A 19,870-nucleotide genomic window follows, 5' to 3' on the forward strand; every position below is an offset into this window, starting at 1 on the left:
CATCTTCTCTAATGATCTTATTCTGAGGAGATGGAAGGAGCGGCCAGCATGGAAGGTTTCTTCTGTTCATTTCAAAAGACTGTCGCCAAAATGGGGAAGGTGGGGGGGGGGTGATTTCGATTGTGCACCACTTTGTCAGAATCAAGACTAACCGGTGTGGGTACTGTAGGAAATATATATGACAAGGGCACTGTATAATGCCTCTTTCACAAGTCCGTGAAAATCACGCACATTTTTCACAGACGTGTAAAAGATGTGTATTGCTCTCCGTGTGCCGTGTTTATGGCACACGTGTGTTCTGTGTATTCTCATGGATACTGGAACTTTCTGCTCGCCTGTCCCTGGCGTTGCTGATCTTTGGTCTCCAGTCCTGCTGACTGCCCGCTGCTTCCGGTCCGCAGTGGAGTGAATATGCAATGAGCATAATGAGCAGAGGGGGGGGGGGGGGCGGAAGCAAGGGACAGCAGCGGCAGAGACAGCAGCGCTGGAGAAGGAGAGTATAGAAATTCTTTTTAATTCACAGACATGTGTGTTTTCTCCGGTGCGTGTCACACAGATCACATCCGTGTCATCTGTGTGACACCCGTGATGCTGGAGAAAAACGGACATGTCTACGTGTGCAGCACACAGTCCATGTCAAAACACGCACGTGAGCGCAGATCCATTGATTTTAATGGGTCTATGTCTGCCCGTGTCTCTGGCACGTGAGGAAACGGACCAAACACGTACCGGAGACACGGACGTGTGAAGGAGGCCTAATCCAAAGAGGGAACCCTGTGTTAATTTCTACTCTCTCGGGCACTGTGCCACATGCGAAACATTTTAAAGGCACCAAGTCAGAGTTTGTTTTTTTTGTGTGCTTTAAGTGTAAGTCCCCTTATACTCACCTGCCGCAGTCTTCATCTTCTCCGTCGATTTGTGGCTTGCTGGAAGCTCCTGCGTGTCACGGTGCGTGCAGGAGGTCACAACTCAATATAAAAGTCTATAGGAGCCTCGTTCTGGCTCTCAGAGTTACACTGAGGGCTGGTGACAGTCAGAAATTACGGGTACAAAATGGCACCCCAGCACCAGAGCAGTTCCGAAAAAAGGATGAAGATGTTGGCAGGCGAGTTATAATACCGGGGCGCATGGTACATTAAAAGCGCCACTCCAGCGCTGAAATGGTGCTTTCAATTTATTTTTTTAACCTTTCGATCGGAGTGTTTCTTTAAGAGCATACAAGATATTTCTACCCTAGTATCATCCACCTAAATGATAGATGCAGTAAAGACGCGAAAAATGAAACCGGCACGCTTCAGTAAATAGTGCTTTCAGTTTATTGCAGTTCATAGAAAGGGAATAGCTCGCCCAAAATAAGGAACATATATTAAATTTGAGAGGGCATTACAAACATTTAATACATCTGCACGAAACACAAAAGGGAAAAGTGAAATGTTCAATAATGTAGAAACTTCTGTACAGTTTTTACCCCACGCCAAATACCTCAACTTTCAGCTGTGCTGGTTCACGCTCCTTAAAAGGGGTATTCAAGTTTAGAAGGAAATCTGTCAGCAGGTTTTTGCTATGTAATCTGAAGACAGCATAAGGTAGGGGTTAAAACACAGATTTCAGTGATTCCTCTCATTAAGGTCTGTGCCATTTACCTGCAATGTTTGTTTTAGTTTCTGGAGATTAGCATTGCCGGATTAGGTCATCTAGTCCAGCACATTCTTCTGTGATTAGCAGTTCACAGTGTATAGACATTGTATACAGACAACTTTGTGTGGGCAGTGGCTTTCTCAGCTCTGCTACATTACAAATCTAACAACTGTCAGAACCGCTGCACCCAGTAAATTAAGTGATACATTGTTGGATTCAGGGTCTCTTTCCCTACATCATGCTGCTTTCAGATGAGCAAATGAAGAACTTAAAAAAGGGGTTGTCCACTATTTTGACATTGATTGATGATCTATCTTAAGGATAGGCTATCAATGTCTGCTCGGCTGGGGTCCGACAACTCCGCACCCCGCCCATCAGCTGTCCTCGGGCCCGGTGGCAGCAGGAAATGCTCAGTTCCGTATTCTGATAGCGGCCACAGCTGGGTACTGCACATCCGCCTCCTATTGATTAGAATGGGAGGGGGATGTGCAGTACCCGACCACTATCAGAAGTCGGAGCAGCACCGAACTGGGCATTTCCAGCTGCCTGCTACCACAGGGACTGAGCACAGCTGATCATCAGGGGTGCAGACCCTGGTCGAGCAGACATTAATGACCTATCCTAAGGATAGGCCATCAATGTCAAAGTAGTGGACAACCCTTACAAAAAAGGTAGGTATCTTGGGGTCCTGTAATACAAAAATCAGGACACTTTACCTACCCAAAATTATAGATAAAATAAAATATAAAAAAAAATAAAATAAGTTAATACTATGCTTTAACAGGAGGTAGCAAAAAAAGAAAAAAAAAAAAAAAACAGCTGACACATTCCCTTTAAAAATAAAAAAGGGGGGTGGTGTTTTAATCTTTTGGGGACTATATATATACATATATATTAATACTTAAAATACATAGATGTGGGGGCTAAAAATCATTTCTGCATTTGGGTTTCATTAAAAATGGGAGACTGTTCACCTTTAAATCTGTCAGCACTATGACTGTTCAAACCAAGCACAGGAACTTAGTGCATCCTTGGCGTGGCTAAACTGTTCAAGGCACCTTCCCACCCACCCGTTTCCCCAAACCCCCGCACCCGACCCGCCTATCTCTGTTTCCCAATTCCCTGACTGGAAAGGTGGAAGTCACAGCCATCAAGAAACAGAAGGGTGGAGATTATATTTTATATACACAGGGTGGTCCAAAAGTAGGTGGACAGTATGTAATAGGGTTATCAAACATGGTGTAAAGTGAAACTGACTCAGTTGTCCTTAGCAACCAAACAGATTACACTTTTCATTCTTCACAGACTCTCTAGAAAATGAAAGGTGGAATCTGATTGGTTGCTAAGGACAACTGAGTCAGTTTCACTTTATACCATGTTTGATAACCCTATCACACATTCTGTCCACCTACTTTTGGACTACCCTGTATATAATTTTTTATATATATATATATATATATATATATATATATATATATATATATATATATAATATATATATATATATATATATATATATATATATATATATATATATAATTTTTATTACACTGAACTTGGTTTGAACAGTCATTTTGTTCTGACAGTTGTATTACAAGGAGAAAAACAAAAAACCTGCAAAAATAAAAAAAAGTGCAAACAATTCAACGCACACAGTCACTCGCGGAAGAAGACAACACCCTGCCGCCTCTGTAGCTCTCCGTACCATATAGTGTCTGCTGACACGCTTTTCCTGCTGAGGGAACACTTGCCAGCTACTAGGAGACTATAGCAAATTTGTGGTTCCTTCCAAGTAATCTCATTTTGAAAAAAATAAAAATAAAAAAAAAATTATATATATATATATATATATATATATATATATATATATATATATATATATATATATATATATATATATATATATATATATATATATATATATATATATATATACATACATATACACACACACACACATATACACACATACATACATACACATATATATATAATTTATAAAAAAAAATAAAAATAACACTAAAATTCTTTTAATCTTTTACCAATAGGGGCAGGAAATATAAAAAAAAAAACAAAAAAAAAAAACACTAGACTGACGAATAGTGATAAAGTGTCCACAATTCTCCTTTGTATGGGCGAAGAAATCTAAAATATAATGGCCAGTGATCAAAACATCTATAAATATACGGCTAAGATTTCTGATTTTGGTAAAACTCTTTAAAAGTATTCCGGATTGCCAAACTTCTGACCCATCTCTCTGCCAAGGGGCATATTTACCGGACTGTTTTGCTTTAGGGTCGGCAGTGAGATCCCCCTAGTGGAGGCCAGAATTTTTTTTTAGTGAGTACGGCAGGGAATGTCGCAGGGTGGGATTTACACCGGCTGCAATTTTAGATCTGACAAAACAACGTGGATTTTGAAGATTTGCTGTGAAAATTTACGGAGGATGAAATCATGGACGGTGTTAATCTGCGAGAAAGATTTCGGATTTACTCATGAATAATAAGATGATGAGGCAACTTCACTTTTCCAATTTCTCATTAGTGTCAATTACAGGGTTAGTCCCAAGATGGGGCATAATGTACGGATCTCGGGGGGGGGGGGGGGAATCTGACAACTGGGATGCCCCCCTATAATCCTGGGCTCTGTAACCCAGCTTCATTCAACCTCACCTTGAATGGAGCACATACTCTACCTCCACTTCATTCCCTGACTATTGGACTGTCAGAGGAGATTTCTGTACTCTACGTCCTCAGACAGTCCCATAGACAATGAATGGAGAAAAGGTCGAGCATGAACACTCCTGCTTCTCCATTCAGGATGCTGGGGGACTCAAGTCTAGAGGATAACTTAAAGGGTCATTCTCAATATACAGTAAAAGTATTTCACATTATAAACTTACTTAGAGGAGTGGAGATTTAAAAAAAAAAAAAAAAAATATATATATATATAATAAAATATAAAAAAAATATCAGTTGTTTACGGCTTTTTGAAAGGGGAGTCCTAGTATTCATAATTTGGGACTGGACACATCCCGGGACCCAGTCTGCCCATTCACCCCCAAAAAACAATGGCTACCCTTAAGAGCACACGAGCCGCTATTTGTTTGGCTCTTAAAGACCTTTCCCCCATATTCTGCACCACACATTTTTTTGCCCCCTTTTTTTCTGTTTTAGTGTTTGAGGTTATCCACTTTTTGATATTTCAATGCTTTGCATACATTTGCCCTCTCCTTTTCAAAATTATTACCATGTTAACACCGCCAATTAAAGGGTATGAGCGGAATTAGTAATGCTCGCTCCTGACCATCTGGCTTTCAATCACCCCAACGAATGAGGAAATGCTTGTTCGTCGGGTGCGATGATTTTTACCCGGCAGAACGCCGTTCTATGTAAAGAGAAAATGCGCACAACGATCGCACTAGCGATAATGGAATCATTATGCGAACACGAAAACTATCTGATAGACATTTTACTTCTGCCTACTTTTATATTCACTACCCCCCTGTTTTGTACAAACCACCGCACTTACACCCCACGGGAATCATCAATTTAGATTATAAATGGGGTTTCCAGTTAAGAAAACCCCTATCCCCCAGAATACAGTTTGGAAAATAACCATCTTCCCCCAAAAAACAAAAACTGTGCTTACTCATCCTCCCCAGGTCCAGCGCCGAGTCTCCACCGCTAACCCTGATGTCTATTATTGATGGTAGTGCTGCAGCCATTCAGAAAGCTCAGCGGCTCGTGCCATAGTTACTTAGTTACTGCCTGCAGCGCTGTAAAATGTGACATCAGCGCTTCAGAAAACCACTGGGACCAGTTTCAAAAAGCCAGTGATGGACCTGTTAAGAGTGAATGAAGCACAGGATTTTTTTTTTTTTTTTTTTTTTTTTTAAAAACAAACTACAGCTGGAGGACAGGGATTTTCCTTTAAAAATAAAATAAAATAAAAATCTCTCTTAAACGAATGGTAAAATATAAACATTTGTGTTTTTTGTGCCCGTCTCTATCTGGAATAGCCTAGCAAAGCGATAAATGATCACTAAAGAGTCTGTGGCAGATCTGTCCGGTATCAGAAGCTTCGTTGGTTCATCATAGTTTTATATAGCTAAAAATTAAATACCCTGGACTCGGACCCGGGATAAATAATGAAGGGAGTGGGGTGCAACAAGGTCCCCATTATATGTGATAGAATAATGCCTTGAGTGATGCACAAAAACAGTTGTAATGTGCAATCTGCTGCAGCCAAAGAGGGGCTAGAAATAGGGGCTGCCGCAATTGGGGTATATAGAAAAGTGGTAAAAATAAATGGATACTTAAAAAGGAGAGATAGATGAAAGAAGGAGAGAGAAGAAGTGTTCACAGGTCACGTGCAGCCACAGTGGAAGTCTGTGTCTTGCAGGGAGGTCAGGCTGCGCCCGATGCACACGACGTGGTACCAGGAGTCACAGCGGTCGCACTGCACCCAGCTCACCGTGTCTTCCTGCGGGAGGCAGCACGATCGCCAGGCGCAAGGTTCTGCACTGGAGACAGTCTGGGAAACGACCGTTGCAGGAGCCGGGTTCTTTCTTGGACGACCACGAGGCTTCCTGTAAAAAAGGAATCAAGTGAAATGAGAAAGAATGGCCTCCAAAACGGATCAAGGGACAGAAAGGACAGCTATCTTCCCATCACCTCTGACTAGCTTCCCTGCCCCTGCTGAAAAAAAGCCTCCCCACAGCAGGATGCCGCCTCCACCATGTGAGACTGTGAGGAGGGTGTTTTCAGGGTGTTAGTTTTTCGCCCCATATATTGTTTTTTATTTAGCCCAAAATATTTTACTTTGGTCTCATCTGACTAGAGCACCTTCTTCCACATGGTCGCCGGGTCTCATACATGGCATGTGGTAGCAGGTACCTTGTCAGATAAGACCAAATTAAAAAAACAAAACAAAAAAACAAACTTATTTCACCCCTCCACAAGTTCAGCACCAAAGTCTCCGCTGCTGCTCCCGGTGTCATTGTCTGCAGTGCTGACAACACTACTGCATCCATTATGTTAATTCAACAGCTTTGCCATCAATCCTAACAGAGCCGCTGAGCTCACTGATTGGTTGCAATGCTGTCATCAGGACTACAGACTGATAAGACAATAGCGGAAACGCAATGCCGGACCAGGGGAGGAGGAGTAAAGTACAGTTTGTTTTTTTAAATATTATATTTCACCATTGGAGTGGTGCTTTAAATGAAAGTCCCCTGCATTATACTTATCTGCTGCAGTCCTCATCTTCTTCCAGTATCACTGCCGTAATCCTCACTTTGTGACCCACCCATAGCTCCAGTGTTTCATGGAGCGTGCCGGAGGTCACAACTCAATACAACTCTATGGGAGCCTCTTTGTGACTCTCAGACTTGTATTGAGAGCTTGTGAAGTAACTTCTGGACAAGTTGTCGCCGCAGGATTGAAGCGGTGCTGATAAAATAATAAAGCTGATGGCGGGTGAGTATAAGACAGGGGACTTCTATTTATAGCACCAACAAAAAAACCAAACAAACAAAAAAAAAATATTAAAAATAGAGCACTCTCCTTACCGTCCCATTTCTGAGTGTTGCGCCATCCTTTTTTCTTCTTCCTTCCGCCTTCCTCTCTTTTTTTTCCTCTTTCCATCTTCGTCTTCCACCTGCCTTTCCTCCTCTTCTTCCCCCAGTTCACAAAGGACCTTGTGTTGCGCTTTCCTGCGACTGCTCCTTCTCTCCAGACCCGTACGAGACGGCAGCGGTAAATCTGGGGTCGGCGGTTTGGCCAGTTCTACTGTCCCTCCTATCAGTCCGCTGTTGTGCATCCTTTCCCGCTTCATTTTGCTAATGCTACCAATGGAGTTGAGGATGACCGTGGCTCCGGTGGTGTAATAAGGAGAGGAGTCGCGTTCTCCTCCGAGCCGTCTCGTTCCTATTACGGGGGTGAAACCGGTGGAAGTGGTGGCCTGGGCACGTGGGGATGTGATGGCGCAGAAGTCCAGAGGACGCACACGTACCCGCTGGAACAGGAAGTATGTGTCGGGGGATGCAGAAGGAGACGATGGCAAAGGAGGCCCCTCTTGGAAGCGGAGAAGGTCTCCGTCCGACAGCTCTATCCTCTGACGACACTGGAGCTGAATCCCGTTGACGTAAATACCTAGGGTGAAAGTGTAAAAGCCGACATCAATATTCAACATCCGACTTTTACAGAATTAGGAAAACACAATCAGGACTTCTTTGGATATCAGAGCTGCTATGCATTCATAGGAAACATAGGATGCAACTGAAGCAGATGTGTGGTTGTCGATTTTTAATCTCTGTTGTAAAAGTGGTAGCACCCTTAAGTGCGGGTTCACTTTAAAAGAATTATTCCCATCATAGCTGTACATTGTTGGATGGAGCATAGAACTACAAAAACGTTTGCAATTTACCGTTTATTACAATTTTTAGTCGTTCTAGAGATATTGACATTTTATTCTTTTGTTTACAGTTAGTCACCTAGGAAACCGACCACTTCTGCTGTGTAATTAATAAGCTATCCGGGATTAAGAGGTTACAGAGCGATCAAGCAATTCTGGCTGACTTCAAAACAGCGTGGACAGGCTCAATAAGGGTCAGAAAAAAAAAAGCTTGTAAGGGCTGCAAACGTTCTCCTACATCACAGTGGTGGTCGGTTTCCAAGGTAATAAGATGTAAACAAAAGAAAAGTGTTAATATCTCAAGAACGGATGGAAATTTTAACAAGCAGTAAATTGCAAAATTGGTTTCATTTATAGGAACTATATGACAATATCTATCTCTGAAGGTGGGGGAAAAACCCTTTAAATGACTATTCAAATGTGAGAGGGTGCTATGACAGCATATACATACAGATAGAGAATAGTGCACACGCAGCTATAATGTGGAGGTGCCAGTGAATGGATAATAAATAACCCAGGTAGCAATACGAGAGAATCACTGCACACGCTTATTTCAATACGCCAAGTCTTTAAGTGTAGATGTGGTATATACACAAAATAGGTGAAGGCGACAGGGAACAATATTTCGACCTAATCGGTCTTGATCAGTGTCAGGCTATGTGCGCACGTTGCGTAATTGCATGCAGTTACGCTGCGATCTGCACCGCAGCGTAACTGCATGCGTCCTGCATCCCCTGCACAATCTATGGAGATTGTGCAGGAGACGTGCGCACGTGGCGTGTTAGAACGCAGCAAATTGGCTGCTGCCCGAAGCGCTGCGTTCAAGAAGTGACATGTCACTTCTTCTGTGCACCTTGCATGCTGTCTACAGGGAGAGGCAGCATGCAGAGCGCACGAATTCTGCAGGCACCATGCGCTTCAGAACGGAGCTTTTCAGCTGCGCTCTGAAGCGCACCTTTTGTGTGCGATGCAGAGCGCGCACATAGCCTCACTGTACTGCTGGCAGTTCGGTGCCCGAGTCTGGTGTAGACTGTCTACTGTAACAGACACAGGAGTGCCAGCAATACTTCATGATGGTCTAAGGCCTCTTTCACACGTCCATGTACAACACACATTTTGCACAGTTTGTGGTGTAGGTGCATATGTGTGTGCGCGCACATGTGTGCTGTCAGTATACTAGCCGTGTGACATCTGGAAAGTATGAACCTCTATACTCACCTGTCTGCTGCGCTGCTGCTTCCAGGTCCATGGTGCAGCGATGTGCTTGAGCTTAATAAGCGGTCCCGGAAGCACGTGACAGCAGCGCCGAAGGCAGCAGCGCTGGAGACAGGCGAGTATAGAAAAGCATTTTATTTCAAAGACAAGGGTTTTTTCCGGTACGTGTCACACTGATCACGTCAGTGATGCCTGAGAAAAACTGATAGGTCGCCAGGTGGAGCACATGGACACGCGTGTACTCTGCACGGACCTTGTGAAAACACGGAGGTGTTCACAGACCCATTGATTTTAATGGCTCTGCGTTTGTCTGTGTTTCTGGCATGTATGAACACGGCGTCACATGTGCCGGAATCACTGATATGGTAAGGGGGCTTATGAGACACTGGGATCAAGACCGATTAGGTCCAAACGTTGTTCCTTAGCCCAGAGACATGCATAAATACAGACACATATAGAACATGGGCACCTTTAAGGGTGCTTTACACGCTGCGACATCACTAGCGATCTGGTTAGCAATGTGACACGCCACATCGCAGATGCGATCTTCCGAGGTCGCACATGTGACTGGTGCTATAAAAAAAAACCCAAAAAAAACCTATGTGCTATCTCGGCAGATCGCTAGCGATGTCGCAGCGTGTAAAGCAGCCTTTAGGCTATGTTCACACTTTGTGTTTTATGCCTTTTGATTAAGCAAGTTAAAAGCTGCCTTTTACAGACCCATCAGAAGCGATGACATTTCAGAAATCTCATGCATATGATTTGGTTTTTTTTCCCCTGAATGCTACGTTTTTTGAAAGAAGCAGCGTGTCAGTGGTTTTTCTGCTTTTTTGGTTAATGAAGATAACAATTTAAACATATACTGTAGACAAATGGCAATTAACACCAAAAATGGCGAAAACAAAAATGCAGCAAACACAGCCTTTTGAAGCAGCTTATTTTTTGAGCAGGTTTTGTCTGCAGAAAAAAAAAATGCATAAAAAAAAAAAAAAAAAAATGCAAGGTGTGAACATAGCCTTAATGTCTTCGCGAACCGTTCATGTGTACAATGAATTCTACTGCAAAATCCATTATAAAAGGGAACCCGTCAGGTGCAATATGGACCCAGAACCACGGGCAGTTCTGGGTGCATATTGCTATTCCCTGCTTAACCGTCCCTGTATACTTTAGCATAGATAAAGAGATCTTTAGAAAAAGCATTTCTAAAGATCTTTTATCGTATGCTAATGAGCGAGGGGGACTAATCCTCTGGGCGTTCGTTCCCCGGCCAGTCTGCCCCATTAGCATGTTAGTACGGCCCTGTGGGTGTGCTCTCATGCTAATGAACGTGCAGCGTCACAAGATCTCACTCACCTCTCCGCCATCACGTCCAACAGGGGATTTCGGCTCAGTTTCACGACTCCGGAGTTGCGGTCATGCGCACTATGAAGCCGGGTGTACATGTCCTGGCTTCAAACTGAAGAAGTGCACATGCCCCAAACTCCGGGGTCCGAAATCTCCTGTTTGTTGCGATGTTGGCGGAGAGGTGAATGAGATTATCCTGTGAAGCTGCGTATTCATTAGCATGATAGCACGTCCCTGTAGGCGTGCTATCATGCTAATGGGGGCGACTAGCCAGGGAAGCAACGCCCAGAGGACTAGTCCCCTCGCTTATTAGCATACGGTAAAAGATCTTTAGAAATACGTTTTCTAAAGATCTCTTTATCTATACTAGTGTATACAGGGACGGTTAGGCAGGGAATAGCAATATGCACCCAGAACTGCCCGTGGTGCTGGGTGCATATTACACCTGACAGGTTCCCTTTAAGTTTCAAGCTGACAATCGGCACCATATGTCAAGGAAACATTTTACAGCATGCAGATGAGATTTCATCCTCCATATGAAAACCTGCAGTTTCCATCCCGCACAGGGTTTCAGAGGGACCTATTTCACATATACGGACCTCCGTGCCTCTGGACTGACTGTGGGGTCTCGTAACCAGACCTTACAGCCTCATAGGTCGGTAAGTTCGGGTCAGGAGATCCGCAGTCCGTACAGGGATCATGAAATATGGTAGAAATGGTGCAAATTGGTGCGCAAAGACCAGGTCAGTAATCTGCGGCCGCTGGACGGGGATCCTAAGATCCGCCTCCTACTTCCTGGCATTGGCGGCTCTTCTTATTGGCTGGATTGGTTTGATGCGTATGTGACATCCAATCAAAAGAAGAGCCAACCGATGACGGGAGGTAGCAGGATCTCAGCGGCCACAGGAGAGATTCTTCCAGCTCTACTAGGCTATATGGTTTTACCGCAAACAGCCATATTTCTATGTCTACCGCAGTAATCTATGGCAGACCGGGTGCCCTGCGGCCCAACCAAGTCCAGATGGTGGCGGCCATGTACAATGCCACAATCTTGGCGTCAGTTTCCTCCAGGTCACCGCATATGGTTCCGGGTCGGACGTCTCAAAACGCGTGAGCGTGGCGCCATCTCCATAGACAAAGCCTGAAAAAGAGAAGAAAGACGACACACGGACACGGAGATAATCACCGCAGTTGGCGCAGCTCTCCAGCTTCACCCGCCAGTCTCCGCTGTGTTCTCGCTCGGCGTGGATTTCCGCGTGGACGCAGGGTTTCCCGGGCAGAGGGACGTCACACAGGTCCGCCCGTGCCCCGAGCCGGTATATACAGCGGGAAGACTCCGGTAGGAAGGTGTACAGGTCCTGAGAGGACGGCGCCGCCCCATGGTCAGAGCCCATACGGAGCAGCTGGAAACAGGGCTGCACCAGCGACACATCCGACCCCACCATGGCGGCTATGGGACACCCGTCAAAATTATCGTTTATAGGGATGACCTTTCACCTTAAAACCCCAAGATCATACCCAACTAAAAATACTGCTGAAAAGGTCACACTATCCCTTTAAATGAGCAGAAAACCCTCCATCCCTTTAAAAAGGACCCCAAAAAATAAAGAATGGGCGTGGCTTCAAATGCTGCTGACGTCACTGCTCTATCTATAAGCGCTCTCTCCAGGACTCCAGCTCCTCAGACCGTGCTCAGCAGTGGGGGAAGGAGGGAGGACGCTGGAGAGAACGAGGGGGGGAATCCGGGACTGTCACGTCACGAAACTCACGGAACAACCGTCCCCGCCGCCGCTCACCAGCGCCGGGAATAACGGCGGGAAAGTCAGAGGAAGGAAGCGCGCCTTTGAAATTTGGCGCGGTTTTCCAGCGTGTGGCACGCCCCTTTGCGCCCATTGGCTAAACACTATCTGGCTCGCTCCAAAAACCGCGCCCACCTCGTTAAGGATTGGTCGTATAATCCACGCCTTTCTTCTGGCACCCTCATTGGTTGACGCCTATTAACCCCGCCCCCTTCTTAAGGTCACTGCTGACTCGTTCTTTCAATAAACTTTATTGCTCTGTTAACACATAGATGGTGACGTTGCTATGCTGGCAGTTTGGTTGCTAAGGGGAGGGAAACATAAAAAAAAAGTCATGGCGGCTGTTTCAGTTGTGGTTTCCCCGGGTTCGCAGCCCGCCTGGATGAAGTGTAAGAACTGAGACGGGGCTAGAAGTGGAGAAGGTAAGCTACAGTGCAGGTAATGAAGATACCCCAGCTGCTGGGGAACTACATGTCCCAGCATGCCTTATTGCAACACTGGATGAGAAAGTTAGGGAACTAGTAGATGCAGTTCACACATTGAAGCCTGGACAATGCGACAATTGCAAAAAGTCAAAGACTTTGCACAGTCCACGAAGCCGCACAGGTTTACAGTAAAGCAGAGTGCATTTTTGGGGGGTGTTTGGCCAGAACTATGGCACAGACCCAGAATTTTGGTGCAAAACTGCCTCAAATGTTTCTAGAAGTGGCTAAGAGGGTGAGATTTTCCCAGATCTTCTCATTACGGTAAGATCTGCATCGTGAAAATTTTTATTTTCCCCATTGACGCTTCTATTCACTGACCAACAACGCCGGGACAATCTATATAGGTCATTCCAGAGTCAGCAGCCGCACGGAGATCCTGCAGGAGCGGGAACTTGTCCCCTGTAACTGGGGCTTATATATAGAGGACAAGTTACAGGGGAAATCAGTAGAGAAGAGACAGTTGTTTCCATACGCAGGACCAGGTCATTATTCCAGACAGGAGCCTTATGTCCAGCCTCCTAGCTGATGGCCTCAACAGCTAAATTTCTAGTTAGCCGCCATGAAAGAATCTGTAGCAGGGAAAGAAAAGGCGCAATAGGGTCTTACCCGATATTAGGGTTTGAAGGGTAGAGAGAATGGATGCACTCACCTGGTCAGGTTGTGCCAGTCACAACCCCTGTGCAGACGTATGTGGGTGCTAGGATGGTTCAGCAGCGGCCCCGTCAAAGATAAAGGTTACTGTATAAATTCGGAAAACGAAAGACGGGTTTTATGCCGCGCTATAAACCACAAAGCTGGAGTATTAAAAGGTATTCTTTTAATGAGCCATTCCAACGCGTTTCAAACGCATGCCCGCCTTCTTCTTCAGGGAAAAAGAAACATGTTTCTTTTTCCCTGAAGAAGAAGGCGGACTTGCCTTAGCGCGGCATAAAACCCGTCTTTCGTTTTCCGAATTTATACAGTAGTTAGCCGCCATGGCATTACTCGCACATGACATTCTGTCAAGTCAGCTAATGAAAAGCCGGGGAAGCCGCTGGACAAGAGGGACGCAAATGTGCTCATCTCTGATAATTACTTTAATAATAAATCAAACCCCCCCCCACCTAAAAAGGTGTTTTCTAACTGGGGGGATGACCACAGACAAAGCAAAAGAAAAATAAATAGTAACAAATAACTTTGTAGCACTTTTGATTATAAAAACAACTAATAATTATGGAAAGAGATACACTATTTAAAACTATTTAATTTTTTTTTTATTATGCTTTATCTTGATATTGGCAACAAATTAATATAAAAACAACAAGTTAGGCCCCAAAGAGAGTTAAAATTTTAATTTTTTTTTATGGAAGGAGAAAAAAACAAACCAAAAAACCCCTAAAAGATGCAGTTATGGTGCTGAAAGTTACAAAAAAGCCTAAAGTTTGTCTGTTCATGAGTAGGGGTGGGGAATAACCCAGTATTGAAGTGGTTAAAGGGATTGTCCTGTTTTATAAGTCACCTGTGGGGCCGTCGTTGACCTCTTGTTTGGGGCTGAGAATTGGAGGTCCTGATGCAGATGTGCGGACACAGAGGGTAACATTTGGGTTCTTCTGTTTTGCAGTGTCCTGGATAGTGATGGAGAAGAAAAGCCTAAATCCACCGACTGCATTCCTGACATCCAGGGGATCCGGTAAGTGATCAGAGTCCCCCGTCTAACCCTGGCTGAGAGTCTTGGGTCCAGATTGGAAACTTCTCACCCGCCAGGATTTGTAGCAGAAGAAGAGACGCGTGAAATGTGGCTTCCGAGCATACATCAATCTAGAATCCTATACACACACCACGTTTGTTCCCATGTTGTGACCTATGACCAGAGCGGAGGCTCTCTTAGGCCCAGTGCCCACGCTGTGTAGTTTTGAAGCATATTTTCAGAAATCTGCAGCAAAATCTGCATGTCCATTGTGAAGCCAGCAAAGTCTATGAGAATTCAGAAGAGCTGTGCCCACGTTGAGTATTTTTCCCCTTGCGTATTTGGTACAGAAAGAAATCTGCACCAAATACGCAAGGGAAAAATACTCAAGGTGGGCACTATTGATGGGCAGTCCGGCTCTTCTTGGTGATCCGTTTCCCATGGCTCCGCTCACCAAAAAGAGCCGGATCTTTCAGATCGTTCTCGGCTCCTTATTAAATGTGTTCACCCCGGGTGAACACATATTTAAGATTATAGTAACCAAAACCCCGCCCACTCACGACCAAACCCCGCCCGCTTACAAGTGTCCAATTAGATTGTTGAGTAGGCGGAGTTTAGCCACGGGAGGACGGGGTTTCAGTGGCAAAAAAAGAGCAGTATAGAGAGATTTTAGTGGCTCACACTGGTGATCCGGATCCTGTCAGTCACTGCAGGGAGCTGGATCTTTGTGTTGGTCCTGAACGATCCGACACATCACTAATGGGCACAGCACTTTTGAATTCTCATAGACTTTGCTGGTTACACAATGGACATGCAGATTTTGCTGCAGATTTCTGAAAATTTGCATCAAAATTTGCATCAAAATACACAGCGTGAGCACAGGGCCTTAGACTTGTATTGAGATGTGACCTCCAGCTTCATGAAACACTGCAGCTGTGGACAGGTTACAAGTCACTGGAGACAGAAGCAGTGATAGAAGATCTGTCCGCCAGAGGGCAAATACAAGACCCGGGGGCAGGGTACTGAGATTTAAAGCACCACTCCAACGGTCCAATTAAAAAAAACCCTGGAGCGTTGCTTTAACACTAGAACTACTGGACTCGTGACACCTATATAGAAATACATGGTGCAAAGTAGTCAAAATGACTACCTCAGTAGTTCTAGTGTTAAACATTTCCTTGTGAGGCTAGTTTCACATATCCGGCTTTTCACCGGTTTGCCGGATTCGGCGCATGCCAGTGCAGTGTATACAGTACAATGGCAGCACAACACCGGAGCATGGGACCCGGAAGTTGCGGCGCTGCCATTGTACTTGCGTGCGCAGAATCCGGCAAAAAGCCGGATGTATGAAACCGGCCTTACCGTAGAAGAAGCAGTGAGTTGGATAGTAGCCCGGTAAGAAGTGTTCACTTTCCCTGCAGCGCCACCCTAGGAGGAATTAAGCATTACATATTGCTTTTATTGAAATTAATAGGATGTCTTGTGTGATGCATTGACATTCCAGGTTCCCCAGCGCTGTAGCCAGGCATTCTCCGCATCTATATGATATTGGATATCATCAGTCAGGTTTAAGTCACGGCTTTCACAGCTGCCTTCGCTTCTGAACAGTTAGGCAGTGTGCGCACAGTGCATTTTGATGCAGATTTTGGCACAAATCTGCATGTTTATCTTTATGACAGCAATGTCAATGAGAATGCAGAAGTGCTGTGTGCACGGTGCTTTATTTTTACCTTGCAGATTTGGTGCAGAAAATAATCTGCAGCAGGTCAATTGTTGATGCATTTTTTTTAGATCTTCCACTATTGACATCATTAAGAAAAACTCACCATACACGCATGGGTTTTTTTCTTCCAGAAGGTGCAGATTTTATGCAGAAAACCGGTCACGTCAGTGCACATTCAGGAAGCCCTCTATGCATGCGCCATTCACCATTTGTCAGTATTCACACAAGTGCTGTCTCTTCTGTCCGCTGCTCCCGCACAGGTAACACTGGACTGATCCCACCGTCTCACTTTGAGGCCCCCCGCCAGCAGTCCGCTCCTCCACCCTCTGCACCTGTTCCTCCACCACCATCTACTAAGCCTGAGGATTTAGCAGAACTGAGAAAAGAGCTGACAAAACTGAAGCAGGAAAATGAGAGGCTGCAAAGAAAGCAAGAAAATGGAGACGCTGCGAGGGCCAGGTACTGAGAGCAGAGGGTGTAATAACAGTCTACAGCCATTTACACAACAAGTGGAGGAGGTGGATAGAGGACAAAATTATACAAGGCTGGTTTGGGGGTTTCTGGGACTGGGCGATTCGCATTCAACCTCATGGATCTATGAAGGACCCTTCAGCTGTCTGCTGTTAGGTACCATTTAACATGTTGTCAATCTCATCCTAAAAACAGATCATACTATACAAACATATAGTAATCCCTCAAAGGATCACTGTGGTTTCAACAGACTTCGTATAAATCAATAGTAAAGGTGAATATAATAAGCTTTGTAATATATCTTATTAAAGAAATAGGACAACCCCTTTAAGTGTATATATTGTGATGGGGTTACTCACTCTGCTTGCTCCCCAAGGTATTGACAGGACCATATCTCTAAATCTCCACACACTGACCATGTGCCAAACAACCAGTCTCCATATTAACTCATGAGACACACCCTTGGGCGGAGGTATGTGGATAGCCAGACCCGCCCATCTGTCCGGCTATCCCTAAAATGTGGCCCTGATACCCCTAACAAGACTCGAGGCACTGTCTACAAGTATCAGAGCGAACATCCAGATTAATACCACTTCTGTGATACATACCAGTCGCCATGTTACAATATGAATTATATTTATGTACTGTAGCCATAATTATCCACTATCCTCGTGGCTGACCAAACAAAGCCTTTACAATATGCCTTGCCTCCTGTTGATTGTTTTTCCCCATCTATAACCACCACCCCCCCCTACAGGTCTCCGGATCGTCTTCCGTCTGATGCTCCACCATCAGAGTCCAAGGCGCTGGAAATTATTGCCCATCAGATGAAAGAAATCCAGAAGCTAGAGAAGGAGGTAGCCATTGCTCAAGAAAAAGAGGAGGAAATGCTGAGGATGGCGCAAGAGATGGAGGCTTTGAAGCTGGCCTGTAGAGAAGCTGAGCAGGCAGAAGAGAGGAGAAGACCAGAAGAGGAGAGGAAAAGGCAGAAGGAGAAAGAGGCTGAAATGCAGAAGCTGCAGGAGGCAAGTGATGGGGACGTAATCCTTGTCAATTTTCCCCAGCACCGCCATTGTTATGGTGCATTTTACGTCTTGTAATCATGAGTAATAGCCAATCGCCAGCCTCAGTGGTATGTCTTGTCCATGTCGGTATCACCATTGTGGCTAGGGATTGGCTGCAGCGGGATCACAGGAGTGGCGGAACAGTAGTAGAAGAGGATAAAACCTATGATTATTTTCTTTGTCGCTCCATTGGGAGACCCAGACAATTGGGTGTATAGCTTCTGCCTCCGGAGGCCACACAAAGTATTACACTTAAAAGTGTAAAGCCCCTCCCCTTCTGCCTATACACCCCCCGTGCCTCACGGGCTCCTCAGTTTTTATGCTTTGTGCGAAGGAGGCTGACATCCACGCATAGCTCCACATCTTAGTCAGCAGCAGCTGCTGACTATGTCGGATGGAAGAAAAGAGGGCCCATAACAGGGCCCCCAGCATGCTCCCTTCTCACCCCACTCTGGTCGGCGGTGCTGTTAAGGTTGAGGTACCCATTGCGGGTACATAGGCAGGAGCCACATGCTGTTTTCCTTCCCCATCCCTTAATGGGCTCTGGGTGAAGTGGGATCCTAATCGGTCTCCAGGCACTGGGACCGTGCTCCCTCCGCAGCCCCTGGGGAATCTGCTGGACAGGAGCCGGGTATCGTCAGGGACAAGGCCCTGCTACTGTGAGGTACTCTGTGTCCCCCTGGGGGACCGCGCATGGAGCGCTTGTGCCATACACACTGCAGCACTGCTGGGTGTGTTAGTGCGCCGGGGACTACCGCGCCGGCCGCGCTTATTTGCCGGCCGCGCTTATAACTTTAGTCCCCGGCTTTTGCGACCTAGTATCGCATATTCCCGCCCCCAGGCCTGCCAGTCAGGGGAAGGGCGGGACGCTGCACAGGACGTCAGCGCTGAGGGCTGGAGCATACTTTGTATCCTCCTCCCCCCTCACTCAGCACAGTGGGGCATCAGATTCCCGCACTTTCTGGGGCACGCCCACGGCCCCCTCCTCCCCACAGAACGCCGGCAGCCATTCCTGTCAGCACTTCTGACGCTGGAGAGGAGAGACAAATGGCTCTGGGAGGCCCAGGCAGGGAATCTGGTGATCACACAACCGCTTTGAGCGGTCGGTAAGCAGCACCTGGGTGCTGGCCCCACTGAGTGCCGAAGTGTACATATATATATATATGCTTATATGCTATACATTTACACTGTACGGTCGCACTGTTGATTTCTTTATCGCTCCTAATTGGGAGACCCAGACGATTGGGTGTATAGCTACTGCCTCCGGAGGCCACACAAAGCACTACACTTAAAAGTGTAAGGCCCCTCCCCTTCTGCCTATACACCCCCCGTGGGATCACGGGCTCCTCAGTTTTCATGCTTTGTGCGAAGGAGGTCAGACATCCACGCATAGCTCCACTGTTTAGTCAGCAGCAGCTGCTGACTTTGTCGGATGGAAGAAAAGAGGGCCCATATAGGGCCCCCAGCATGCTCCCTTCTCACCCCACTTTTGTCGGCGGTGTTTGTTAAGGTTGAGGTACCCATTGCGGGTACGGAGGCTGGAGCCCACATGCTGCATCCTTCCCCATCCCCCTTAGGGCTCTGGGTGAAGTGGGATTTTACCGGTCTCCAGGCACTGAGACCGTGCTCCATCCACAGCCCCTGAAAGGAACTGCTGCATATGGAGCTGAGTATCGTCAGGGACAGGACCCTGCTTCATCAAGGTACTCTGTGTCCCCACACAGACGCAGACACACTGCAGCATTGCTGGGTGTGTTAGTGCGCCGGGGACAACAGCGCGCACGCTTGTGCCACTGCTCACTACAGCTCTGCTGAAGGAGTATATGTATTTGGAACTGCCGCGCCGGCCGCTGCTGTCAGTTTGCTGCGGCGCGGCTGGGACTTGTGGTGCGCCGGGGACTTCCGCGCTGGCCGTGCATGTATGACGGCCGCGCTTATTACTCGAGTCCCCGGCTTTTGCGGCCTAGTTTCGTTTCGTTCCCGCCCCCAGGCCTGCCAGTCAGGGGAAGGGCGGGACGCTGTGCAGAATGTCAGCACAGAGGGCTGGA

At 46.1% G+C, this 19,870-nt stretch overlaps 2 protein-coding genes across 3 annotated transcripts in view; one reads left to right on the plus strand and one right to left on the minus strand.

Annotated features, from left to right (window-relative positions):
* Positions 1 to 6,006: 6,006 nt before the first annotated feature.
* TCF19 (transcription factor 19) lies at positions 6,007 to 12,059 on the minus strand. Its single transcript, XM_075322501.1, has 3 exons — positions 11,801 to 12,059; positions 7,211 to 7,793; positions 6,007 to 6,229 (listed from the first exon to the last, which is right to left on the minus strand). Exons 1-3 carry the CDS (start codon positions 12,057 to 12,059, stop codon positions 6,007 to 6,009), a joined length of 1,065 nt encoding a protein of 354 aa, XP_075178616.1.
* Positions 12,060 to 12,706: 647 nt separating this feature from the next.
* Positions 12,707 to 19,870, plus strand: part of CCHCR1 (coiled-coil alpha-helical rod protein 1) — a 75,160-nt gene continuing 67,996 nt past the window's right edge. For both annotated transcript variants that reach the window (XM_075323437.1, XM_075323438.1), the window contains exons 1-4: positions 12,707 to 12,835; positions 14,499 to 14,567; positions 16,548 to 16,746; positions 17,516 to 17,783. In XM_075323437.1, coding sequence (XP_075179552.1) covers positions 14,513 to 14,567; positions 16,548 to 16,746; positions 17,516 to 17,783 — 522 coding nt within the window. In that variant the 5' untranslated portion in view covers positions 12,707 to 12,835; positions 14,499 to 14,512. The remainder of the gene's footprint in view (positions 12,836 to 14,498; positions 14,568 to 16,547; positions 16,747 to 17,515; positions 17,784 to 19,870) is intronic.

This window comes from Anomaloglossus baeobatrachus, chromosome 9 (assembly GCF_048569485.1).
Source record: "Anomaloglossus baeobatrachus isolate aAnoBae1 chromosome 9, aAnoBae1.hap1, whole genome shotgun sequence".
NCBI lineage: Eukaryota > Metazoa > Chordata > Amphibia > Anura > Aromobatidae > Anomaloglossus > Anomaloglossus baeobatrachus.

Bases quoted from the DNA above. Each gene is read 5' to 3' on its own strand.
- TCF19 (XM_075322501.1), bottom strand. From the start codon at position 12,059: ATGGTGGGGTCGGATGTGTCGCTGGTGCAGCCCTGTTTCCAGCTGCTC. The intron at 7,794-11,800 runs GTGATTATCTCC...CTTTCACCCTAG, and splicing joins GGAGAGCTGCGCCAACTGCG to GTATTTACGTCAACGGGATT. The intron at 6,230-7,210 runs GTAAGGAGAGTG...CCTTTTTTACAG, and splicing joins CAACACTCAGAAATGGGACG to GAAGCCTCGTGGTCGTCCAA.